The following is a 25,947-nucleotide window of genomic DNA, read 5'->3' as shown; positions in this document are numbered from 1 at the left end:
TAAAAGAGAAAATACGTCTCTCTCCTGGGGTCCTATGCAGCCTCCTTCCTTTAGGCCCCAGACTGGCAGCGCCCCAGGTGGCTACAGGAATCCCCGACAGGTTCCTGGCAGCATTTGCTACCCTTTGGCTCCCATTCAACATATGGTAGACAAGTTAGCCAGGTTGCAGTGTTTTTAATCAGAGCTAACAAGGTGAGGGGAGTTACAAAAACCAAGTCGCATGTTCTGTAGACAAGCAGGGATCAGTTTCTCACGGTGATAGAGAATCAACACTGAGTCCACTCTCAGGCTGTTGCCCAACCCACCCTTCAGCGCTGGGGTATGGGGGCAGCTGCACACTTGAGCCCCTCATCTGTCACCAGTGCCCACATAGTCCACATCTCTAGGGGGCTGAGGCGGTGCACCAGCAGGAGCCCCCTATACAGGCAGGGGTCTAAAGGGTCCAGGGGCTGCCGGATTCCAAATGTCTTGAAGCCAGCATGGTGCATGGGGCTCAGCCCCAGCCGCCTCAAGCACATACCCACAAAGACGTCATCAATGGGGAAGAGTTCAGCCTCTTCCATGGTAGCCTGGAGGCGCCGCACGGTGGCTCTGGACATGACATACCCTCCCCCACCAGCATAGGGTGGGTAGTGGGTGGCTCTGTACATTGAGAGTGGGATGAAATATTTGACCTTAGTGTTCCTGTTGGGCAGGGCTTGGCGGATGACATCTCCCACCAGGAGGTCCTGGGCCGGGTCCCAGCCATCCAGGAACTCTAACACATTGGGAACGTGGACAAAGACATCATCATCTCCCTTTAGCATGAAGTGGGCCTGGGGGCAGGCAGCCACCACCCAGCGCTGCAGGTGCAGCTCCTTGAGCGTCAGGTTGAAGAAGTCCTCAGTGAAGTCCCACTGGAGGATGTCATCAAACTCCCTACTCTCATAGGCCAGCAGCTGGGCTGGGGGAGCGGGTCCTGCCACCCCCAGGAGGAACACCAGCTTCAGCTGCCGGCCCTTAGCCCAGCCCCCAGCCCTGCCCCACGTGCTGCGGATAGCCGCACGGCGCTCCACGTGACCAGGCTGTGACTTGATGGCCAGGAGCAAGAAGGTATCCTTGGAACAGCCTGAAGGCTCCAGCAAGATAGAGAAATTTCGGCAGTGGCGATATGTCAAGAAGAGGCGGTGATGGCTAGGCAGGGACAGAGAAGCGCTAGCCACTGTGTGATTGGGTGGACACCGGCTGTGACGGGGTGCTGGGGGAGCCCAGAAAGGCTGGTGGGCCGTGGGGTCTCCTGTGGGCTTGGCCTCCTTCCTCAGGAAGAGCAGGCAGCCGAGCAACAGCACAGCCAGGCTGTACGAGACCAGCCAGCCCAGCCTGCGGAGCATTGCCGGTCCCTGCAAGGAGAGAGCCACCTGAGCAGGGTCCAGTCCCGGGTCCCTGTTGCTGTCCCCAAGAGCTGGGCAGGAGTTAACCTGCACCCCAGCAGCTAAGTCCCTGCTGGCTTCTGGACGACTTTTTATTCTCAGTGTGTCCTCAGGCTCTTTCCAGAGTCCTCCCTCCCCTGAGGATGGGCTAAGCACAGCTCCTTTGCCAGCCCTTGCCCTCCTCTGCCATCATCTGAGGACTCCTAGGTCTGTCTTTCCCAAAATGATTTGCTGCCACTCTACAGCTGACACCATAAATGTTCCCAGCCATTGTCCCAGGAAACTCGAGCACCTGATGAGTTTTAGGCACAGACTCAGTTTAGCTTGGATCAAATTCACTAAATATGGAACTGACACCATTTCCCAAAAAAAAGCCTGGTGCCTGTGGGGTCCTGTGTTGGGCATCTCCAAGATGACCAGGAGTGCACTGCCTCCCTTGGAGAGGAACCAGCACCACGGGGTGGCCGTGGCCACCAAAGCACACACCCTTACACCTGCCTCAGAGGTTCGGGCTTCCAGGCGGTAGTGAGACAAAGCCACACACAGCAAGAGGGGGAGCAGGAAAGCTGGGGACTTGTATCAGGGATGGCTTCGGAGGCCCCGCCCTGCCTTCGCACCATGCTCTAAGGGCTGATTTCTCCCAGGGACCTGAACGGAGAAGCATGAGGAGACAGAATCCAACCAAGTGGCCCGAGTTCCACAGTAGCAAAGCCAGGCTTCAGTTTCTCATCATTTTGGTCCCTTTGGTGTCTCCCTCTGCCCCAGTCCCCTCCCCTTCACCTCCACTGCCAAGTCGTCCTGTCCCTTCACTTCTGACCAGTCTGCCGCACCGGCCACTGCCACAGCCACCGCCACCAGAAAAGCAACTGCTAGGTGCTAGGGATGCAGTGGCAAGCAAGACAGGGTCGCTGCCCTCTCAGAGGGAAGCACAAAATACATAGGAACCGGGTATGTTGAGAAGTTACAATCTAATGCAGATAATTGGCTGACGGGGAGGACGGATCCTATAGCCAGGGGTAGCTAACAAAGCCCTCCTTGATGGAGGGACGTGTGAGCAAGAACTGGGTGAGGAGTGGGACCTTGCCTGAAGACCTGGGGTCTCTGCAGGCTGAGGGCAGAGTCAGGTAGCTCCAGGGCAGGAGTGAGGGGAGAGAGAAGGGAGAGGGGGGCCCAGCGGGTTTACAGTAGGAGACGGCCTGCCCGGCTAGTGAAAGAGTTAAGGTTTTGTTGGTTTTTTGAGACAGTGTCTCTGTCACCCAGACTCTAGTGCAGTGGCACAACTATAGCTCACTGCAGCCTGGAACTCCTGGGTTCAAGCGATCCTCCGGCCTCAGCCTCCCCAGTAGCTGGGACTACAGGCGTGCAGGGCCCGGCTAATTTATTTTTTGTAGAGATGTGGTATCTGGGCTGGTCTGGAACTCCTGGCCTCAAGCGATCCTTCCGCTTTGCCTCGGCCTCCCAAAGCGTTGGGACTACAGGCGTGAGCCACCGGTTTTCTGAGCGCCCTGGAGATCTATGCGGGGGCGGGGGACAAGGGGGTCTGGCCGAGGTGGTGAAAGAATCCGACCTTTGGTAAAAGGCCACTCCTACCACCCCTTCCCTGGTGGGCTGCGGAAGGCTGGGGAGGAAGCATGAAGAGCAGCTGGAGACTGTCTCCGTGCTCGGGATGCCGGGCGGCGGCAGGGTCGAAGGGAGATGAGTCTCGGGTATGAGAGCACCGCGGGCTATGGGCGAGGGGCCCGGGTGGGCGGCAGTGCCATTCACCGAGAAGGGCGCACGGCAGGTGGCTTGGTTCCGTCCCGGGAGGTTTCAGTCCAGGCTGCGCCGCGGCCCGGGTGGTCCGCGGGCGTCCCCAGGCGCTGGCCGCACAGCCTCGCCCCGCCGCCCTCCGAGCCGCGGAGACCCCAGAGCCCGGCTCTCCACCCGCCGCAGGGCGCACGACCCCTTCTGGTGGGGCGCGGGTCCTGAGGCTGCGCTCGGCCTCGGGCGACAGCCGCCTCTGGTCCTCACAGGACTAGGTGACCCAAAACGCCCCGGCGCGGGCAGGGGGCGAACTCTGGTTCATTCTTTCAACGCGACAGTCTCTGAAGGGCTGGCGGCAGCAGAGACCCACCCCGCGGGTCCCCCGGGCCGGGCTTGGCGGCAGCGCTGCGCGTCGGGCGCGGGCGGCCCAGGCTGGCGGGGTCTACGACGCCCGGCTCCGGCCTCTGTCCCCAGCCCGGAGAACCAAAGCCAAGCGGCCCGTGGGTCCCGAGCCGTGCCCGCCGAGGCCAGACTCGCGCCGCACCCGGGCGGGGCCGGCGTCCTCGCGGGGACCCTGGGGAACCGGGGAGCGGGCCGCGGGGTGCAAAGACACGGCCGCCCTGGCGACGCCCCTCCCCGCACGGTGACCCAGCCTCTCACAGCAGCGGGGGCCCGGCCCCCAACCTACCTGACCGTGACGCCAGGGTACAGGCGAGGAGCTCGCGCAGCGGAGCCAGGGCGGATGGTCCCCAGGTGCACTGAGCTCTCGGGGCTCGGGGGTGGGCGGGGCTTCTGGAGGAGGCGGGGATTTAGGGCGGGGGTGGGTTCTGGCGGGGGCGGGTTCTGGCGGGGGCGAGTTCGGGCCCTCCCGGGTCCCAGCCGCGAGTCTCCGCAGCGCCCGGGGCTGGACGCACGGGTCCCGTGCCCGGTCCTGGGGTCCCCACGAGCGGGTCGGGCAGAGGCTGCTCCTCCTCCCCAGGACGCCGGCGCCACGCCCGCCCACCCCGACGCGCGCGGCGGGACAGACGCCGAGGCGGGAGTGCTGGGAACAGCGTTTATTGCCACGCCCTACACGGCGAACATGCGCAGAGCCTCCTCCGCCGAGCGGCACTGGTTCAGCTGGATCTGCACCTCTACCGTCAGGGGCTCGGGGTGGTAATCGCTTTCGTAGATCGGATTCACGGCTTTTGGCTTTTCTGAGAAAATTAAAACGCGAGCATAAGCCCCGGGAGACGGATTGGCTGGCGTTCTCGGTCGCTTTGACCCATCCCAAATGCAAGCCCTGGGCCCTATCCCAGCAGGAGCTCAGTTTCCGTCCTCGGGTCTTAACCGTAATAAGAAAATTAAATTGAATTTAATTAGATCATTTAATAAGTCGCAGCTGTTTGAGTTGCAAGACTGGCTGCTTTTTGCTTTGAGACAGTATCTTGCTCCGTCGCCCAGGCTAGAGTGCAGTAGCGCGATCTCAGTTCACTGCAGCCTCCGCCTCCCAGGTTCAAGCGATTCTCCTGCCTCAGCCTCCAAGTAGCTGGGATTACAGGCGCCTGTCACCACGACTGGGTAATTTTTGTATTTTTAGTAGAGACAGAGGTTCACCATGTTGGCCAAGCTGCTCTCGAACCCCTGACCTCAAGTGATCCGCCCGCCTAGGCCTCCCAAAGTGCTGGAATTACAGGCGTGAGCCACAGCGCCCAGCTGCAGATATTTTCTTAAAAATGAAGTAATTTGCCGGGCGCGGTGGCTCAAGCCTGTAATCCCAGCACTTTGGGAGGCCGAGACGGGCGGATCACAAGGTCAGGAGATCGAGACCATCCTGGCTAACACGGTGAAACCCCGTCTCTACTAAAAAATACAAAAAAAAACTAGCCGGGCGTGGTGGCGGGCGCCTGTGGTCCCAGCTACTCGGGAGGCTGAGGCAGGAGAATGGCGTAAACCCGGGAGGCGGAGCTTGCAGTGAGCTGAGATCCGGCCACTGCACTCCAGCCTGGGCGACAGAGCCAGACTCAGTCTCAAAAAAAAAAAAAAAAAAAAAAAAAATGAAGTAATTCTAGCACTTCGGGGGAAACAACTGAAAGCATTTCAATAAATTATAACATTTGCCCTAAAAATGAAAAAACATTGTTACTGCCACCATGAAGTTACCAATTTTCCAATACTCAAAGACCTTTCTAATGACGTGGGTGCTGATAGTAAAGAACGAGATTTTTGGAAAATGCATAGTGACGGGTGTCAACAGTTGGAATGTCTGCATAAGTCGGTTAACCTGTAGTTTACAAGTAACTCATGCATGTTACAAACCGTGCATGGTAAAATATCCATTCAAAATGCAAACTAGACTAATTTTAATCTGATTATGAAAAATTCAATATAGATTGTTTTCACATTGTAACAACCTTTAAGAAACTACCACTTGTCAAATTTGGTGTAATATTAAAGAAATTATATTATTTGAAGGTCTATTAAAATACTCCCCTCTTTTCCAATTATAGGTCTGAGGTTGGATTTTCTTTATGCACTTCAATTACAGCAACATATTGCAAGCGGTTGACTGCAGAAGTAGCTATAAGAATCCAGCTGTCTTCAATTAAGCCAAACATTAAAGAGGTTTAAAAAAACTTTTTTTTTTTTTTTTTTTTTTTTTTTGAGACGGAGTCTCGCTCTGTCGCCCAGGCTGGAGTGCAGTGGCGCAATCTCGGCTCACTGCAAGCTCCGCCTCCCGGGTTCACGCCATTCTCCTGCCTCAGCCTTCCGAGTAACTGAGACTACAGGCGCCCGCCACCACGCCTGGCTAATTTTTTGTATTTTTAGTAGAGACGGGGTTTCACCGTGTTAGCCAGGATGGTCTCGATCTCCTGACCTCGTGATCCGCCTGCCTCGGCCTCCCAAAGTGCTGGGATTACAGGCATGAGCCACCGCGCCCAGCCAAAACAACCTTTTAAGGCCATCTTAACCCACAGATAAGTATCACAAATCATGTATTCATATAGGCATGGGTTTTGAAGTCCAGTAGCGTATGCCCTTCAACGTTTACTTCTTCAGGCTGGTGTGAAATGGCACGATCTCAGCCTACTACCTGAGCTTGAACCTGCCTTCCAGGTTCAAGCAACTCTCCTGCCCCAGTCTCCTGAGTAGCTGGGATTACAGGCACTCACCACTGTACCTGGCTAATTTTTTTGTTTTTGTTTTTGTTTTTGTTTTTGTTTTGAGACGGAGTCTCGCTCTGTCACCCAGGCTGGAGTGCAGTGGCGGGATCTCAGCTCACTGCAAGCTCCGCCTCCCGGGTTCACGCCATTCTCCTGCCTCAGCCTCCCGAGTAGCTGGGACTACAGGCGCCCGCCACCTCGCCCGGCTAGTTTTTTGTATTTTTTTTAGTAGAGACGGGGTTTCACCGTGTTAGCCAGGATGGTCTCGATCTCCTGACCTCGTGATCCACCCGTCTCAGCCTCCCAAAGTGCTGGGATTACAGGCTTGAGCCACCGCGCCCGGCCTAATTTTTGTGTTTTTAGTAGAGACGGGATTTCGCCGTGTTGGCCAGGCTGGTCTTGAACTCCTCACCTCAGGTGATAAGCACGCCAAAGTGCTGGGATTACAGGCGTGAGCCACCACGTCGGGCCTGTTTCCACTTTTCAGCTTCAGCATGATGGGTTGCTCTGCTGTGATCGGGCCTCGTGCCTTTGCAGCCACCTCCCACGGCTCTCCCTGTCTCCTTTCTCTCCCTCCCGGCTGGATGTTCTTTCTGAACCTCAAATCTGAGACGCACCCGTTTCAGATGCTTCTGCAGCTCCCCACAGGACAAGTCCAGGTCCCTTTTACAGCAAATGAGGGCCGATGGCCTGAAGCTGGAGGCAGATACCTCGGAAGCAGATGAACCCCAGGCAGCCCCAGCTCCAAGCCCTTGCCCCCTATGGCTCTACCACAGGTGCCTTCCCCACCCGCGCCACAACCCACACAGGCCCTGTGGTCTGAGGGCTGCAGAGAAGAAATAACAACACTGGATCCTAAGGGGGGATGTGGCCTCTCCCCAGGCCAGGCCAGAAGCTACCATTCCCCACCCTTCTGTTCCTTTGGCCTCCACCAGGGCTGGCTCTCGGCGGGTCCTACTGACACTCCCTGCCCTCAGTCACCACCATCGGCACTCACCTTTTTTGGCAACTTTCTTAATCTTCTTTGAATCCTGAGAGAAAGAACCACAAAACGAGATGCTTACTGGAGAGGGGAGGTGCTGGAGGAGTGTCTCTGGGGGCCCACGTCCTCCAAGACATCTGACAGGTCCAGGAAGGCGGGGGTCTCCTGGTGAGGGTGCCTGCCCCAGCCCACCCCCAGGGGAAGGCTGCTGACTGGGCCAAAGTCCCCGGAGGCGCCCTCTGTGCAGGCGGCAGCACCAGCAGCCTCGCTGGCTGCGTGACCCAGGGAAAGGCCCTCCCTGCCACCTCCTCCCCATCCGGTGACCTAGGCCCTCAGCCCTTGCTTGCCCACAGGGTTCCGGTGGGGAGGGCGAAGGCAGAGGTGGAGGATGTGGCTGGGGCCCGGCTGTACCCTGGCCAGTGTCAGCCTGTCCGATGTCAAGGTGCGGACCATGCCGAAGTTGCACACAGTGGACACCAGGGGCTCCCCGGCAAGCAGGGGTTCCAGGATCACCAGGCCCCGGCCCAGCACCTGGAGGATGGGGGGGTCCTGCCGGAGCTCCTTGGGCAGCTCTTTCTTCTTCTTCGGCACCTTCCACTCCTGCTAGGGGAGGACAGGAGGGTGGGACATGTCGAGGCAAGGATGTGGCCAGGCTGCCCTCCCCAGCACCAAGGCCCAGTACCTTGGCCGGCTCTTTCTCTCCTTGCCCCTTCCTGTCTTTCTCCTTCCCTTTCTTGTCCTTCTCCCCCTTTCCTCTCTTGGCAGACAGAGGACTGTCAACAGCAGGTAGCACCACAGGCCAGGAGAGAATCTAGGGGGAGGAGAGAATCCTCGAGTGAGCAGAGGCCCAGGTGGGCTGCCTGGGGTCGCCTCTCCCTCACCCTTTCTGGAGCGGCGCTGAGACCTCATCTAACCAGGGAGCGGGGCTCCCATGGGGGACGGCCCAATGGGAACAGGAACAGGGGCAGAAGTGCAGCCTGTGGACAGCGGGCGCTGACTCCGCCTGCCCACCTTCTCTTCCACGATGGTCACAGTGGTCCCCGCCAGCAGGAAGGCCTTCAGTGGCACCAGGTCCCTGAGAGAGTGCTGCATCTCGTAGCCGCACGGGATGACCTCAGCCCAGGGCTTGTGGGTGGTGTTGAAGAGGACAGTCCTTGGGGAGGGAGAGATGAAGACGTGGGTGCCGTCAGCCAGGGGCTGTGGCCGGGGACCCGGAACAGGACTGCGAGGGGACATCTGAGGAGACCATGAGCATCGAAGCCCACAAATAGCGTGAGGCAGGGCCCGGCTGCCAGCAGGCAGGGCAAGGGGACCAGAAGGCCAGAAAGGAATGTGGCCACAGAGGAGACAGCAAAACAAAGGTGCGTGGAGCCCTCCTTCAGAGGCAGGACCGCCCTGAGCAACTGACAGAAACCAACCACAATGCACCAAGAGTTGTTTGTAAAGAGTTCAGCCAAGGGCTGAGCGTGGTGGCTCTGGCTTCTAATCCCAGCACTTTGGGAGGCCGAGATGGGAGGATTGCATGAACCAAGGAGTTCGAGAGCAGCCTGGGTAACATGTCGAGACCCCGTTTCTACAAAAAATAGACACATTAGCTGGGCGTGGTGGCACATGCCTGTAGTCCCAGCTTGAGGTGGGAGGATTGCTTGAGCCCAGGAAGTCAAGGCTTCAGTGAGCCATGTTCATGCCACTGCACTCGAGCCTGGGCAACAAAGTGAGGCCCTCCTACAGGAAAAAAAAAAAAAGCAGAGGCTGGACGGGGTGGCTCACGCCTGTAATCCCAGCACTTTGGGAGGCCGAGGCAGGCGGATCACGAAGTCAGGAGATCGAGACCATCCTGGCTAACAGTGAAACCCCATCTCTACTAAAAATACAAAAAATTAGCCAGGCGTGTTGGCACGTGCCTGTGGTCCCAGCTACTCAGGAGGCTGAGGGAGGAGAATCGCTTGAACCTGGGAGGTGGAGCTTGCAGTGAGCCGAGATTGTGACAGGGCACTTCAGCCTAGGTGACAGAGTGAGACTCCATCTCAAAAAAAAAAAAAGCAGAAACAATTCTAGCCTAGCCCCAGGCTAGAACACAGAGGCGACTGGAGTTTCCTAAGTCTCAGAACACCATGGCAATCCTGAAGCAGCATCCCACTCGGGAAGTGACTTAACATAAACTGTTCTACCAACTAATCACAGCATGAAGGAGAATTAATAATATACTCCAACAAATTTAAAGTATGTCCAAGTTGAACGTTAATAGAAACCAGAAGAAAATAGAATAAATAACTTATTTCATCACTGAGGATAGAGAACACTTTCCCTCCAAGATAAGTAGAGACCAAGTTGCCAAATGAAATATCACAGCAGGTAAAGCCCAGTAAATTAACGAAGGCTTGTAAACTGTGAAAAACCAAGTGTTACAAGGGAAATGTAAAAATCGTGAAACTAGGCCGGGCGCGGTGGCTCACACCTGTAATCCCAGCATTTTGGGAGGCCAAGGCGGGCAGATCATCCTGGCCAACATGGTGAAACCCTGTCTCTACTAAAAATACAAAAATTAGCCGGGCATGGTGGCAGGTGCCTATAATCCCAGCTACTCAGGAGGCTGAGGCAGGAGAATTGCTTGAACCTGGGAGGTGGAGGTTGCAGTGAACCGAGATTGCACCATTGCACCCCAACCTGGGCAACAAGAACGAAACCCCATCTCAAAAAAAAAAATTAAATTAAAAAAAGAAAAAAGATTGAAGCACTGATGCTACACCATGGATGAACCTTGAAAATATGATGCTCAGTGAAAGAAGCCAGACACAAAAGCCACGTATTTTGTGATTCCATCCATATGAAATGTCCAGAACAGGCAAATCCATAGAGACAGAAAGTACTTTAATGGTTGCCTTGGACTAGAAGGATAGGGGAATCGAAGGTGACGCCTAATGGGTACCTTTCTGGGGTAATGGAAACGTTCTGGAATTAGACCGTGGTAATGGTTGCACGACTCTGTGAATATACTAAAAACCACCGACACGTGCACTTTAAAATGAACGTTATGATATGCTAACTATATCTCAGCCGGGCGCAGTGGCTCATGCCTGTAATCCCAGCACTTTGGGAGGCTGAGGCAGGTGAGTCACTTAAGGTCAGGAGTTCTGGTCTCGAACTTTCCTGGTCAACATGGTGAAACCCTGTCTCTACTAAAAGTACAAAAATTAGCCGGGCATGGTGGCGGGCACCTGTAATTCCAGCTACTCAAGTGGCTGAGGCAGGAGAATCACTTGAACCCGGGAGGTGGAGATTGAAGTGAGAGAGATCGCACCACTGCACTCTAGCCTGGGCGACAGAGCGAGACTCCGTCTCAAAAAAAAAAAAAAAAAAAAAAAAAAAAAGAAGAAGAAATGTAGTGAAATGGACACATAGAAAGAATCCAAGATAGAATGTGAAAAATTGTACTTCTCGCCAGGCACGGTGGCTCATGCCTGTAATCCCAGCACTTTGGGAGGCAGAGGCGGGCGGATAACCTGAGGTCGGGAGTTCGAGACCAGCCTAACCAACACGGAGAAACCTTACCTCTACTAAAAATACAAAATTAGCTGGGTGTGGTGGCACATGCCTCTAATCCCGGTTACTCGGGAGACTGAGGCAGGAGAATCGCTTGAACCCAGGAGGCGGAGGTTGCAGTGAGCCGAGATTACGCCACTGCACTCCAGCCTGGGCAACAGAGTGAGGCTCCATCTCAAAAAAAAAAAAAAGAAAGAAAAAAAAGGAAAAGAAAAATTGTACTTCTCAGCTTAAAGAAATGTTGACCCTCCTGAATAAAAAATGGCACTAAAAAACCCCCAAACCGCCGGGCGCGGTGGCTCAAGCCTGTAATCCCAGCACTTTGGGAGGCCGAGACGGGCGGATCACGAGGTCAGGAGATCGAGACTATCCTGGCTAACACGGTGAAACCCCGTCTCTACTAAAAAATACAAAAAAAAAACTAGCCGGGCGAGGTGGCGGGCGCCTGTAGTCCCGGCTACTCGGGAGGCTGAGGCAGGAGAATGGCGGGAACCCGGGAGGTGGAGCTTGCAGTGAGCTGAGATCCGGCCACTGCACTCCAGCCTGGGTGACAGAGCGAGACTCCGTCTCAAAAAAAAAAAAAAAAAAAAAAAAAAAAAAAAAAAAAAAAACCCCAAACCAGCCGGGCGCGGTGGCTCAAGCCTGTAATCCCTGCACTTTGGGAGGCCGAGACGGGCGGATCACGAGGTCAGGAGATCGAGACCATCCTGGCTAACACGGTGAAACCCCGTCTCTACTAAAAAAAAAAAATACAAAAAACCAGCTGGGCGCGGTGGCGGGCGCCTGTAGTCCCGGCTACTCTGGAGGCTGAGGCAGGAGAATGGCGTAAACCTGGGAGGCGGAGCTTGCAGTGAGCTGAGATCTGGCCACTGCACTCCAGCCTGGGCGACAGAGCCAGACTCCGTCTCAAAAAAAAAAAAAAAAAAAAACCCAAACCAGTGATAACATATGTACATAAATGATACAAACATATGAAGGCTAGCACTCAACAATCTAGCAGAGAAGTGAGGAGAAGAGTTGAAAGTCTATCTGCACACTGTCACCGTGTCCACTGCAGTCATCTTCCTCAAATGTGAAACCTGATCTCATTACTCCTCTGCTGAACAACTTTCCCATAGTTTCCGCTTAGGAGAAAGGGGTCTTTTTCTCTCTCTCTCTCCAGCCCTGTCTCTTGCCAATCCCTGCCTTCCTCCATAGTTAATCTTCTTGCTACCATTCCTCCTATGAGAAACAGTTTAAATGGTCCTTTTGCAAGGCATGAAAAATCTAAGTACTGGCAGCCAGCCTTGCAGACGTGACAAACCACACGACTCAGGCACCTAGAAAGTCACGCTTAGCGAACAGGAAGTAGAGGAGGGGTCAGCCCATAAAAGGGGGCCAGGCGTGATGGCTCACTCCTGTAATCCCAGCACTTTGGGAGGCCAACGTGGGTGGATCACCTGAGGTCAGAAGTTTGAGACCAGCCTGGCCAACGTAGTGAAACTCTGTCTCTACTAAAAATACCAAAAAAAAAAAAAAAAAAAAATTAGCCAGGAGCTGTGACGTGCGTCTGTAATCCCAGCTACTTGGGAGGCTGAGGCAGGAGAATTGCTTGAACCCAGGAGGCAGAGGTTGCAGTGAGCCGAGATCGCACCACTGCACTCCAGCCTGGGCGACAAGAGCAAAACTTGAGTGGGGAAGGGGACGCAGTATGATCTTATAAGGGGATAATGAAACTTAGGTGACACCCAGGAAGATTGTAACCCCACAGTACTCAACCAATGAGGAACTGGGAGAGGGGTTTGCCCACTAGGAGATAAATGACCTGTTGTGACTGCCCCAGCTGCCTGCCTACCAGTCACCGGATCTTGCAAAACTGCCATTAAAAGTCTCATTTCCACTGTTCTTTGTGTCTAAGTCTATGTGCCCACCCTAGGGGCAGAGATTTGTCCTGTACTTTCTCTGGTGTACCGCTTGTGACATTAGAATATGTAATTACTGTTTGTTCACTTCCTTCATGAAAAGGTAAGTGCCCAAATAGAACAGATCTTTTTGAGACGGAGTCTTGCTCTGTCTCCCAGGCTGGAGTGCAATGGCGCGATCTCGGCTCACTGCAACCTCTGCCTTCCGGGTTCCAGCGATTCTTCTGCCTCAGCCTCCTGAGTAGCTGGGATTACAGGCATGTGCCACCATGCCCAGATACTTTTTTATATTTTTAGTAGATACAGGGTTTCACCATGTTGGCCAGACTGATCTCGAACTCCTTACCTCAAGTGATCCACCTGCCTTGGCCTCCCAAAGTGCTGGGATTACAGGCATGAGCCACTGCGCCCAACCCTCTAGAACAGACCATTTTCTATCTGATTTGTTGTTTGTAATCCCGATACCCAGCATCACACCTGGAAATGGTATGTGGATGACTGGCATTTGCTAATTGTTGAACTTGGGCAATTACATATGGCAAATAATTATATGGAAAATATAAAGGCTTACAAGTAAACTAAGGAATATAACTTAAGACAATTTAAAATAAATCTATTAGACTGCAAAAACAAAATGTATTTTTAGAAAATCAATGTGGAAATTCTGTTTTAGGACATGGTAGACTAGACTATACTGGACAAACCTTCCTGCTGAGAACAGTCATATCAGCTGGACACAATATTAACATTATCTGTTGAAGGTGCTGAAGAGCCAAGTCACAGAATTTTCAGGGCCAACATCAGGGCAAAGGGGAACAGTCAAAGAGAATGAGCTTAGTGCCACATTAATGCTCAAGAGCCAGTTCCAAAAGTGGTGGCTGAGAAGCTGAAGGGAACTTTAGGCAACCTCATGGGCACTAGGGGGACAAAAATTTGTGTTCAAAGCCCTCCAAGGAGGTGGGCCCCTGGTAAACACTCCAGATTTTCCTTGGGTTTTCTGAAGAGCTACTAAAAGAACACATAATAGAAGTGCTAGAAGGAGAGGCAATAGAAAAAGGAATAGAGAAAAATACTTGAAGGATAATGGCTGAAAACTTCCAAGATTTGATTTAAAACATTCTTCTATATATTCAAGAAGCTTGACAAGCTCCAAGCAGGATAAATGCAAACATATTCACACCCAGACACATCATAGTAAAAATACTGAAAGACAAAGTGAAAATCCTGAAAGCAGGAAGAGAAAAATGACTCGTGACAGACAAAGGAATCCCAATAAGATGAACAGCTGACTTTTCATCATAAACAATGGAGGCCAGTAGGCAGGCAGGAGACATATTCAAAGTTCTGGGGTAGACCAGGCATGGTGGCTCACACCTGTAATCTCAGCACTTTGGGAGGCTGAGGAGGCTCGAGTGTGAGTTCAGGAGTTCAAGACCAGCCTGGCCAATATTGTGAAACCCCGCCTCTACTAAAAATTAGCTGGGCATGGTAGCAGGCACCTGTAATCCCACTTACTCGGGAGGCTGTGGCAGGAGAATCGCTCACTTGAATCCAGGAAGCAGAGGTTGCAGTGAGCCAAGATCCAGCCACTGCACTCCAGCCTGGGCAATAGGGCGAGACTTCCCTCTCAAAAAAAAAAAAAAAAAAAAAGATGTTCTGGGGTAGTGGAGGGAAAAAAACACCAAAACTGTCAACCAATAATTCTATACCCAACAAAACTATCTTTCAAAATTGCAGGTGAAATATCAAGAGAAAGAAAAAACTGACTTTGTTGCCAGTAGATCTGCCTTACACGAAACATGAAAAGAAGTTGCATACATGAATACATTAACTTCCTGAAGGAAGTTCTTCAGGCTGAAAGGAAGTAACACCAGAGGGTAATTCAAATTCACATAAAAACAAAGAGCACCAATAAAGGTAATCACGTAGGCAAATACAAAAGACAGTATCGTCATATATTTCTTGTCCTTGATTCTAATTAGAATAAAATACAATAGCATAAGATAACATCTATAAGATTGTAGTTTGGGCTATAACATGTAGAAATGTAATATATTTGACTATAACAACATGAAGGAAATGGAGGTGAGAATGAAGCATACTGGAGAAAGAAAATGACACCAAGCCCAGGCATAGTGCCCCACAGCTGTAATTGCAGCACTTTGGGAGGCCGAGGCAGTAGGATTGCTTGAGATCAGGAGTTCAGGAGTTCAAGACCAACCTGGTCAACATAGTGAGACCCCACCACAAAAAAGAAAGAGAGAAAGGAAGAAAGAGGGAGGGAAGGAATGAAACCAGAAAGTAAATCAATTCTTTTCTTTTTTTTTTTTTTTTTTGGAGATGGAACTTCTTTCTTATTGCCCAGGGTGGAGTGCAATGGTGCAATCTCGGCTCACTGCAACCTCTGCCTCCTGGGTTCAAGCAATTCTCCTGCCCCAGCCTCCCAAATAGCTGGGATTACAGGTGCGCATCACCACTCCTGGCTAATTTTTTGTATTTAGTAGACACGGTGTTTCACCATGTTGGTCGGGTTGGTCTCCACCTCCTGAACTTAAGTAATCTGTCCACCTCGGCCTCCCAAAGTGCTGAGATTACAGGCATGAGCCACAACAGCAAATCAATTCTAAAGGAAGACATGAAAGGAACCAGAAATGGTAACTAAGAAGGTTAACAAGCTTAAAAAAAATTTTTTTTGTGCTCTCCTTTCTACTCTGCAAGACATGGATTATATAAAGCAGTAATTATAACAATGTATTGTTGGGTCTGTAACATGTATGTTTATAATAAAATTAATATTTATAACAATTACTACAATCTTCATAACAAAAGTAGCACAAAAAAGAAAGAAGAAATAGAGCTAGACTGGCAAGAAAGAACATGATATACAGGATGGAAGATGGAAGATCCTTACAGCACTTTATGTGCCAGAATACATCTTAGAGGGATTAAAATGTTAAACCAAAAAAGGTTTTCACACCCAAGGGCTGAAATGAAAAGGGCTGTTAATTTATAATCTCTCAATCGACTCAAGAAATTCAGGCCGGGTGCGATGGCTGACGCCTGTAATCCCAGCACTTTGGGAGGCTGAGGCAGGCAGATCACTTGAGACCAGGAGCTCGAGACCAGCCTGGCCAACAGGGTGAAACCCCATCTTTACTAAAAATATAAAAATTAGCCGGGCATGGTAGCACATGCCTGTAGTCCAAACTGTAGGCGCAGGCATAAGAATTGCTTGAATCCGGGAGGTGGAGGATGCAGTGAGCTGAGATCACACCACTGCACTCCAGTCTGGGTGACAGAGCGAGACTCTGTCCCCGCCAAAAAAGAAATTCAATCATTCCGAAAATCTTGGCTGGTCAGGGAAGTGGGACTCAGTTGTACTTTGAGTAGATGGTTAGAGTAGAAGGACTGAGCTAAGTTCAACCCTTCAGAAAAGAGGGCTGAACACTAAATCTAAATGCTGCCAGCACAGCTAACAGCCTAGTGGGGCCTTAACCATTCCTGGGGGTGGGGGATCCAGGAGAGACTCAGTCTCAGGACCTTTTTTTTTTTTTTTTTTTGAGACAGAATCTTGCTCTATCGCCCAGGTTGGAGTGCAGTGGCGCCATCTCGGCTCACTGCAAGCCCCACCTCCTGGGATCACATCATTCTCCTGCCTCAGCCTCCCGAGTAGCTGGGACTACAGGTGCCCGCCACCACGTCCAGGGCTAATTTTTTTGTATTTTTAGTGGAGACGGGGTTTCACCGTGTTAGCCAGGATGGTCTCAATCTCCTGACTGCCCGCCTTGGCCTCCCAAAGTGCTGGGATTACAGGCGTGAGCCACTGCGCCCAGCCAGCCTCAGGACTTTTAATGGAAGGCCACAGTGTGGTCTAGGCTTGTGACCCTACTGCTCTGACCACTTGCCCTGGTTCAGGTTTCCATCCTTACCCTGGGGACGGGCAGAGCCGGGGATCTATACGCAGCCGCAACTTGGCCAGCTCTTCTGCAGAGGCCCTTGGCGTCTGCAAGACGGTCGAAGGCCCCGAGATGACAGACAGCTCCGACTCTCCTGACTCCTCCACCTCAGACTCCAGAGATCCTTCGACCTCTTCAGTGACCCCTCCAACAATGTCTTTGATGACATCTTCGCCGACCTCTTCAGGAGATTCCTCAACTAATAATTCTGAGCTGGGAGAGGGCTTGACGATCTGCAGGAAGACAGAAACTCGTCCAAGGCTGCCGTCCTCAGGACACACTCAGCTGATGCCCGGGGGTGTCTGTAACACAGCTCCCGACACCTGGATGAGGTTCACACATGAGCAGACACACCACGCCAGGAGGCAGGAAGGCTCTTAGAAACCCAGTTTTGTTTTTTCTGAGAGACCTATGTTAAGAGTAAAAGCAGGCCGGGCACGGTGGCTCAAGCCTGTAATCCCAGCACTTTGGGAGGCCGAGACGGGCGGATCATGAGGTCAGGAGATCGAGACCATCCTGGCTAACACGGCGAAACCCCGTCTCTACTAAAAAAACACAAAAAATTAGCCGGGCGTGGTGGCGGCGCCTGTAGTCCCAGCTACTCGGGAGGCTGAGGCAGGAGAATGGCGGGAACCCGGGAGGTGGAGCTTGCAGTGAGCTGAGATCCGGCCACTGCACTCCAGCCTGGGCAACAGAGCGAGACTCCGCCTCAAAAAAAAAAAAAAAAAAAAAGAGTAAAAGCAAGAACCACTTCTACGTGGGAGCAGGAGACAGGCGTCATCACATTTCTCCTAGTCGGATGGTATCCTTGGGTTTTCTTCTGATGTGGAGGGAGATGAGAGGAGTTGTAGAAATTGCAGAATGGGGCTGGGCGCAGTGGCTCACGCCTGTAATCCCAGCACTTCGGGAGGCTGAGAATCACTTGAGCCCAGGAGTTCCAGACCAGCCTGGTCAACAAGGTGAAGCCTCATCTCTACTAAAAATACAAAAATTAGCTGGGCGTAGTGGTGGGCACCTGTGATCTCAGCTACTGGGGAGGCTGAGGCAGGAGAATCGCTTGAAGCCGGGAGGCAGAGGTTGCAGTGAGCTGAGATCGCACCAGTGCACTCCAGTGAGACTCTGCCTCAATAAATAAATTAATTAATTAAAAGGATTTTCCTGGGGCCCACGAAGCGGTTCAGCCTTCACAAGAGCCTCCCACACTCCTAGGGACAGCCCAGGGCACACCTCGGCCAGCTCGCCTGTGTCCTCAACCGCTTCACCTTCTTCGTCTCTCACAAAATCGTACGTCACGTAATAGCTATAAGCGACGAAAGGGCCTTCGGGCCCGGGTTCCGGGTCTAGGACAGAGGTGTCCAGGACTCCTCTGATGTTTCCGATGGTCACCACAAACTGCGCCTCCTGTGCCAAGAGATCTGCAGAGAGGAATGGGCAGGACAGGGGGCCCCGTGGAATGGAAGTTGGCAGACAGAAAACAAGAGGGCTGGGAAGGCACAGGGCCCTGGATTCTCTCCAGCACTCAGGGCTGAGCCTTGGTGAGGCAGTCAGGTTCAGGCCACCGCTCCGGTAAGCTGGCCTGGAGTGATCTGGGTGTCATTATACCCCTCTCTTCAGCTTGTCTTCCTGATCTGTATATGGGAGTGATAAGGGCTGCTCTGCAGAGGGTCACCTTAGTATTATCTAGCACGTCACAGTGACCTGAAGAAGCCTCCAGTGCACCTTGCAGCATGAACCACAAGGGGGTGATCTCCAGCCACCAGGGAGGTGAAGAAGCTGATTGAAATAACTGTCCCAAGTCCCTACAGGTTTTTATTTTTTATTTTTTTAGAGACAGGGTCTCGCTCTGTCGCCAGGCTAGAGTGCAGTGGTGAGATGAGAGCTCACTGCAGCCTCCACCTCCTGGGCTCAAGTGATCCTCCCGCACCACCTCTTTTTTTTATTTTGTCTCGCTCTGTTGCCTAGGCTGGAGTACACTGGTGTCATCTTGGCTCACTGCAACCTCCACCTCCTGGGTTCAAGAGATTCTCATGCCTCAGCCTCCCGAGTACCTGGGATTACAGGCACTTGCCACCATGCCCGGCTAATTTTTGTATTTTTAGCAGAGATGAGGTTTCACCATGTTGGCCAGGCTGGTCTCAAACTCCTGACTTCAAGCGATCTGCCTGCTTCAGCCTCCCAAAGTGCTGGGATTACAGGCGCGAGTCACCGCGCCCAGCCTCCCCCTCTCATTTCTGTCTCCAAATCCCAATCACGGAATCAAAGCCTGGCGGAAAACTCTGGCCCAGAAGAGAGGCTGTACCTGACTAGGGTCTGGGTCAAATGGGGAGTTGCAGGACAGAGGGGTGTGCGGACCCAGGAGGGCGGGGCACAGCCAGGCGGAGGCTGGGGTGTCACGCGCCACCCCCTCCCTGCTTGCCAGCACCCTCACCGCCATTGAGGCTGAGCCCCCGGAAGAGATGCTTCTCGTTGGGAGACACGGTGATGTCGTCCAGCACGCAGAGCTGGGCCAGGCTGTCGATGGTGAGGCCACGGTAGTAGGGCACCAAGGCCAGTGGGTTTCCCTGCAGCACCAGGAGTCGCAGGTGCCGGAGGGTCCTCAGGCTGGCAACCATGCTCTGCAGGTCTGTCAGGTCATTGAAGCCCAGGTCCAGGGAGACGAGGTTGGGCCTGGAAGGTAAGCAGGACCGTCTGAGGGTCAAGAAGCCAGGTGAGCAGGGGACAAGCAGCCCTGCAGCCAAACCAACGGTGGCCCTGGGCCTAAGGACTCTGCCCACCCATGGCCTGCACACCCTGTCCTACCCTTGACCCAAGTTAACCCCGGGTCGGGAATGAGTGCCTGGCTCTTCGTCTCCACTCTCCGTAGCACTGCCGCCCTCAGTCAGAGCCAGAGACGCCCCCACCGACCTCCCCTCGTGGGACTCCTCTCTTCTTGGCCAAACCTCTCAGTAGCTTCCGTAGAGCTTTGCACACTGCGTGCGTCTAGGAGGCTCTGCACAAATACTACTGGCAGACTGGATGGCACAGCAGGGGACAGCCACCGTGGGGGAGCTGTGGACAGGGGCAGGAGTGGACAGGGCAGGAGTGGGGTTGACGCTGGGGACTGGGAGGAGGGAGCCAGAGGCTGGAGGGCTGGGCATCCTAGAAGCAGGAGATGGCGTCTCAAAGGCAGACTGGGGCAGGACCCCAGGAGGCAAGGGGGCTGGCAGGGGCCTGCAAAGGGCATGGGCCGAGGCCTGTGGCCAGACCAAGACACAGGGCCGGGGCAGGGTGAATTTCCTGCTGCCACAAACTAGAAAGCGACTTGATCTCAGCTCTGAGAACAGACGAAAAACACAAGCGGCCGCTGCCAGCACAGCGTCCCCCAATCCTAGCCTCACTCTTCCCCTAAGAGCAGAAGAGAAGAGGAGGAAGAGGAAAGCAGGGTCCGAGAGGGGCTCCCCTTCCCTGCTGCATCCGCCCGCTCCAGGCATGCAGAGGGTTGGACCCCCCAAGGGCGTGCCCTCCAGGTTCCTTGGGGGAAGGAAAGGGGGGAGGCGGTTCTACCCCTTCCGTCCTTGCTGGACTGCTGAAGTCCTGGGACTTCTCACAGCATGCTTTGCAAAGCCTTCCTCTCCCAGCTTCCTTTGATGGCCTTTTCTGGGTGGTCTCTGGTCCCCCTCCTACCCCTTAGGTCCAGGATGTTAAGTTTTCTGCCGCTCACCCACGGAGGAAACCAAGCTGAGTATCAACTGGGAGCTGAACCGTCTGCAGGCTTCTAATGAGCCTGAACCTTCAACAGCGATGGAGCGGCTGGCGCTAGGAGGGCTTGGTTCCAGGGCAGCGGTTCTCAGCTTGGGGGATTTTGCTGCTCAGGGGACATTAGGTACTGTCTGGAGACATTTTTGCTTGTCACAACTAGCAGGGAGGTGCCCCTGGCATCTGCAGATGCAGGCCAGGGATGCTGTTCAATATCCTACCATACCCAGGACAGCCCCACAGCAAAGAATGATTGGGCTCCAATGCCAGCGAGCCCAAGGGGAGAAACCTTCCTCTAAAATATGGCACCAGGCAAAGTGCAGTGGCTCATGCTTGTAATCACAGCCCTTTGGGAGGCTGAAGTAAGTGGATCACTTGAGGTCAGGAGTTCAAGACCAGCCTGGCCAACATGGTGAAACCCCATCTCTACTAAAAATACAAAAATTAGCCAGGTGTGGTGGTGGGTGCCTGCAATACCCGCTACTTGGGAGGCTGAGGCAGGAGAATCGCTTGAACCTGGGAGGTAGAGGTTGCATAGTCGAGACAGCACACAGCACTCTAGCCTGGGCAAGAGGGAAACTCCATCTCAAAAAAAATAAAAATAAAAAATAAAATAAAAAAATTAAAAGACGGCACCAAAGCAAAGGCTTTCACACCCACCACCTCTTGTTCTCTGGGCTTTTTGTTTACAAAATCCCACTGAAGGGGGATTCAGAAAAATAAACCGTAAGTCTGGAGTTAGCAGCCAGCTGGGAGTTACAGAAAAGACCAAAGCTGAGTTCTCACGCCACCGGGGTAAAATCGCCTCAGCCTGATACTTAATCCCTCCCTCTCGCTTTCCACCTGGGCTCCGGAGTTACCAGTGATCAGCGGTGACGTAGAGACTTTCCAAGGGGCCTAGAAGCTTGTTGTGGCCTAACCCCAGGTGCTGCAGGCCGGCGGGCGGGTGGGCGCACAGACACTCCATGCTGCTGATCTCATTGCCGTAGAGCTCCAGCACCTGGGAGACCACACGGAAGGCCCGGGACGATAGGGCGCCAAGTCAGCGCTGAGGATCAGGCCCCTCCCCTCCGTCCCGCAGAATTTAGTGGAGGAATCACAGATTACTCACACCCCGCCTCCCTGGCGCCACCCGGCCTCCCTTTAAAAAACCCAGGAAGAAAAGATTCCTGCAGCAGGTCTCAGGAAGTTTCTTTGCCTTTTGTGAAAGACACGTCAACATCTGGAATGGGGGGTGATGTTGGATTGGCAGTGGGGATCTGCATAACATCTGGCACCTTCTCAACCCATAGGAATGTGTCCCTGGGAGGCCCAAAGGGGCCCTCGATGGATAAGGCAAAAATCCAAAGCTAACCTTCCTTGCTTGTAGTTCTCATCCACGGCCTCACACACCTTTTTTGTTGTTGTTGTTTGCTTGCTGGTTTGGGCTTTTTAAATTTTTATTTATTATTTATTATTATTTTGAGGTGGAGTCTTGCTCTGTCGCCCAGGCTGGAGTGCGGTGGCACAATCTTGGCTCACTGCAACCTCCGCCTCCTGGGTTCAAGCGATTCTCCTGCCTCAGCCTCGAGAGTAGCTGGTATTACAGGCACCAGCCTCCACACCCAGCTAATTTTTGTATTTGTGTAGAGACGGGATATTCCTATGTTGCCCAGGCTGGTTTCGAATTTCTGAGAACAGGCAATCTGCCCACTTCAGCCTCCCAAAGTGCTGGGATTACAGGCATGAGCCACCGCACCTGGCCTGTGCCACATTTTTTGTTTGTTTATCCGTTCATCTGTTTATAGACACTTGAGTTCTGTCCACCCTTCTGCTATTGTGAGTAAAGCAGCTCTGAACTCTGGAGTACAAGAATCTGGCTAAGTCCCTGTCTTCAGTTCCCTCATGGATACACCTAGGAATGGAAGCACTGGGTCATACGGTAATTCTATGTTAAACTTCTAGGAAAGTGCCCTACATTTTAAAAGCCTGGAGCTGGGCCCTACCCTCCACCCACACTGGCCACACCTATGTGGGGTAGGGTAGAGCAAGGCCTCTGGGCTGCGGTGGCCCAAATACTCAAAACAGACCAGGGCTCCTTCACCTTGAGTGTGGGGGGCAGATTGGTGGCATCCACCTGCTTGATTCGATTGGCGCTCAGTACCAACTCCTCCAGCTTTAGAAATTTCAGGAGGTCTTTATCCACCAGGGTGACCTGGAAGAGGGGAGAGGAAGCTGAGGGCTATAGCAGGCAAGGGAGCACAGGCACAGAACCCATGTCCACATTAGGAAGACAGCGGCTCCTCCATCAGTTACCTCCCCTCCCTCCCCACCCCCTGCTTCCCTGGAAGCCGTTCCCACACTGCATTGTTCTGCCGAGATCCAAGAGCCTCTCCCAACCTCCATCCTTCTCTGACCATAGGCGGTGCGTGATTTTCAGGCCAATGACCTGTGTCCTTTGTTGGACCATAAGCCACCTGTGAGGGCAGGAACCTCTCTCCTTTCTGTCTGCCCCAGAGCCACAGTGAACTCTGGGCACTGCAGTCAGTCAAGGTGTCCAGGAATCACCCAGAGCAGGGTCTGACTAGAAGCTGCAGTGACCCATCCATGACTCCTCAGTTCCTGTGGCCTCAAAGACATCCGGACCCTTTCTAGCGGGGCCTCCCTTCTCCAGGGTCACCAACTGTGCCAGTCTGCCAAGGACGGAAGGGGTTCGTTCCCAGGACACGAAACCTTCTGCACTGAAACTGAAAGTCCCTGGCAAACTGCTACCAGTCACCCTATTTGTCCCCCAGTGCCGTGTCACTTCCCAGTGGCTCTGGAAAAAGAAAGCCAAGCCTGGGGAAGGCTGAGACCAAGTTTCCAGGCAATGTTTGGGCTGGCTTGCTGACATTATTTATTCATTGAGACAGAGTCTCACTCTTGCTTGCTTGCTTGCTTGAGACAGGGTCTCATTCTGTCACCCAGGCTGGAGTGCAGCGGTGTGATCATGATCACTGCAGCCTCTACCTCCCCAGCTCAAGTGATTCTCCTGCCTCAGCCTCCGAGTAGCTGGGGTTACAGGCGTGCACCACTATACCTGGCTAAATTTTAAAATTTTATAGAGATGGGATCCCACTATGTTGCCCAGGCTGGGTCTCTAACACCTAGACTCAAACGATCCTCCTGCCTCAGCCTCCCAAAGTGCTGAGATTACAAGCACCAGAGAGCCACCGTGCAGAGCCTGGGCTCTGTTACTGATACAAACAAAAAATGCTTTTTGGTAACAAATTAAAATAGTTGGAACTACACCAACCATCCTCCACCCTGACTTCCATGGTTTAAATGAAGTAAAACTAACACAGACCCTTTGGAAAACCTTTACTAGAACCCAGGAGGGTCCACTGCAGAACTCAGCTGTGGAAGATGTGCCATGATGGCCTCCAGGGGTAAAGGAAGAAGAAACGCGAGGCTGACCGAGTAGCTGGCCCTGCCTGGCACACAAGCCAGGGAGATGAAGCAGAGGGCAGGCTGGCCTTGGCTTCAGCCCCCAGGGCAGGATCCCTGAGGCACTGTGGGGAAGGGTGCCCTCCCCCCAACCTCCCTTAGGGAAGCGGCCACCCTAGCATCACCCCCCTACGTGCCCAGCACTCACCTCCTTATCTACCACCCGCAGGGACCGGAAGTAGGAGTAGAAGAAGGTGTCTGTGATCATCAGCGGGTTCCGGATGGCCAGTTCTCTCAGGAAACTGTCTTCAGCATTCGAGTCGTTCAGCAGAGCCCAGGGGGAGTGGGGGCTGCGGACCAGGCCCAGCAGGGCCTCCACCGTCTCCTCCCCGGGGCTCACCACATCCTCCTCTTTGGGGACCAGCTCTCTCCATGTTCGCCAAGTTTGAGGAAGAAAGCGTGACTTATTCTGCAGTGGCAGAGGTGGGGATTTCTCTAGGTGTGACACAGCCCCCTTAAGGACACCAAATGCTCAAAACAGAACAGATCATAAAACTGGATGATTAGGGATCAAGTTTAGAAATCTAGAGAGTGGGCCGGGCACGGTGGCTCACGCCTGTAATCCCAGCACTTTGGGAGGACGAGCCAGGCGGATCATGAGGTCAGGAGATCGAGACTATCCTGGCTAACACGGTGAAACCCCGTCTCTACTAAAAATACAAAAAATGAGCCAGGCGTGGTGGCGGGTGCCTGTAGTCCCAGCTACCCGGGAGGCTGAGGCAGGAGAATCGTTTGAACCCGGGAGGTGAAGGTTGCAGTGAGCCGAGATCACACCACTGCACTCCAGGCTGGGTGGACAGGGTGAGACTCCATCTCAAAAAAAAAAGAGAAAAAAGAAATTTAGACAGTAATCAATAATTTTGACGGATTATTAGCCATGGATATAACTACAGATGAGGTGAGATACAACATAATTAAAAGATCCCATTCCTTTTAAAAAGGCGGGCGGATCACTTGAGGTCAGGAGTTTGAGACTAGCCTGGGCAACATGGTGAAACTCTGTCTCTACTAAAAAATACAATAATTAGCTGGGCATGGTGGCAGCTGCCTGTAATCTCCGTTACTCAGGAGGCGGAGGTTACAGTAAATCGAGATCGCGTCACTAAGCTCCAGCCTGGGCAATAGGCCTTCCTGGGCTACACCTGGGCTCCCCTCATGGTTGAAGCCACGGAAGGGAAGGGTCTAGGACTCTGGACACAGGTGGGATGCAGGGGTAACCCCTTCTCCTGGACCCAAGGTCACAGGCTTCAGGCTCAGAGCCACGTCTCACACTGCCTCAGGCTCTCATTAAATGCTCGGAGGCTGGGAAAAGTTGTGGCACTCTGCCCAAAACAAAAGCTTTTCACCCCAAAGGAACCTGCCCACTGGAAATCTGGGGTGTTGGCATCGAGTCAGGGAGAGGCCCCGGCCCACGTCATCTGAGGTGCTCAGGACGGGCCCCGCTCTCCTCCCCCACGGCAGTGCCCACGGCCCCGTCCCCACCTTCACCCTCGAGCCCCACCCGCCCCCACGTTGGCGGCCCCCAGAATGCGCAGATCCGAGGCCCCAGGGACCAGCCCGCCCCGCTCGCCCGGGCCCGTGCCTCCCCGCAGCCGGTCCAGGCCCCCAGAGTCCCAGCCCCGGCGCCCGCACCCAGCTGCCGGCGCCGCACGGGAACTCGCGCAGACACAGCTTCCGCAAGTGCTCGCGCACCGCCGCGCTCACGGTCCCGGTCCCGGGCCGCTGAGTGCCAGGCCAGGCCTCAGACTCGCACTCAGACTTGTAAGACGCCTCCATGGCCGGGCTGCGTTGCCAGGCAACCGCCAGGACGCGTGCGCGGGGGCCTGGGCCTCTCCAAGGGCGCTCACCTGCCGCGAGGAAAAAGGCCCCCATCCGGATCACAGACAACTCGGCCCCAACCACCTGGGTTTTCTCTTCTGCCCTCATCTACAAAAATGGGATAACAGCTGGTGGTTCTAAGTGCAGCAGCTCCCGCAGGCAGTGAGCGCTGTAGCTGACCTGTTTCTTACCTCCTGTCAAGCACTCCCCACGGAAAGTCATCCTATACCCATCTGACAGCTGGAGAAAGGA

At 53.7% G+C, this 25,947-nt stretch overlaps 2 protein-coding genes across 5 annotated transcripts; both read right to left on the bottom strand.

Moving 5' to 3' along the window:
* Positions 1 to 161: 161 nt before the first annotated feature.
* B3GNT4 (UDP-GlcNAc:betaGal beta-1,3-N-acetylglucosaminyltransferase 4) lies at positions 162 to 4,152 on the bottom strand. Of its 2 annotated transcripts, none has more exons than XM_050748094.1 (2): positions 3,841 to 4,152; positions 162 to 1,379 (listed from the first exon to the last, which is right to left on the bottom strand). In XM_050748094.1, the coding sequence occupies exon 2, from the start codon at positions 1,368 to 1,370 to the stop codon at positions 309 to 311; it is 1,062 nt and encodes a 353-aa protein (XP_050604051.1). In that variant the 5' UTR covers positions 1,371 to 1,379; positions 3,841 to 4,152; the 3' UTR covers positions 162 to 308. The 2 variants fall into 2 exon arrangements, with proteins under 2 accessions (XP_050604051.1, XP_050604052.1); XM_050748095.1 differs by lacking the exon at positions 3,841 to 4,152 and adding an exon at positions 2,977 to 3,198.
* A 40-nt stretch (positions 4,153 to 4,192) lies between these two features.
* Positions 4,193 to 25,674, bottom strand: LRRC43 (leucine rich repeat containing 43). 3 transcript variants are annotated; one of them, XR_007717642.1, is made up of 13 exons: positions 25,510 to 25,659; positions 24,026 to 24,286; positions 22,496 to 22,606; positions 21,273 to 21,412; positions 19,106 to 19,344; positions 17,905 to 18,092; positions 16,651 to 16,910; positions 8,289 to 8,430; positions 7,960 to 8,088; positions 7,689 to 7,880; positions 7,293 to 7,326; positions 6,708 to 6,958; positions 4,193 to 4,348 (listed from the first exon to the last, which is right to left on the bottom strand). XR_007717642.1 is itself a non-coding variant. In XM_050747983.1 (12 exons), exons 1-12 carry the CDS (start codon positions 25,651 to 25,653, stop codon positions 4,221 to 4,223), a joined length of 1,965 nt encoding a protein of 654 aa, XP_050603940.1. In that variant the 5' UTR covers positions 25,654 to 25,674; the 3' UTR covers positions 4,193 to 4,220. The 3 variants fall into 3 exon arrangements, 2 of the variants coding, with proteins under 2 accessions (XP_050603940.1, XP_050603939.1); XM_050747983.1 differs by lacking the exon at positions 6,708 to 6,958 and having other exon boundaries at positions 7,689 to 7,877; positions 25,510 to 25,674; XM_050747982.1 differs by lacking the exon at positions 6,708 to 6,958 and having other exon boundaries at positions 25,510 to 25,671.
* Between the last annotated feature and the right edge of the window lie 273 nt (positions 25,675 to 25,947).

This window comes from Macaca thibetana, chromosome 11 (assembly GCF_024542745.1).
Source record: "Macaca thibetana thibetana isolate TM-01 chromosome 11, ASM2454274v1, whole genome shotgun sequence".
Lineage (NCBI taxonomy): Eukaryota > Metazoa > Chordata > Mammalia > Primates > Cercopithecidae > Macaca > Macaca thibetana.
The sequence above is the reverse complement of the archived record's forward strand: the minus strand, read 5'-3'. Positions and strand labels throughout refer to the sequence as shown.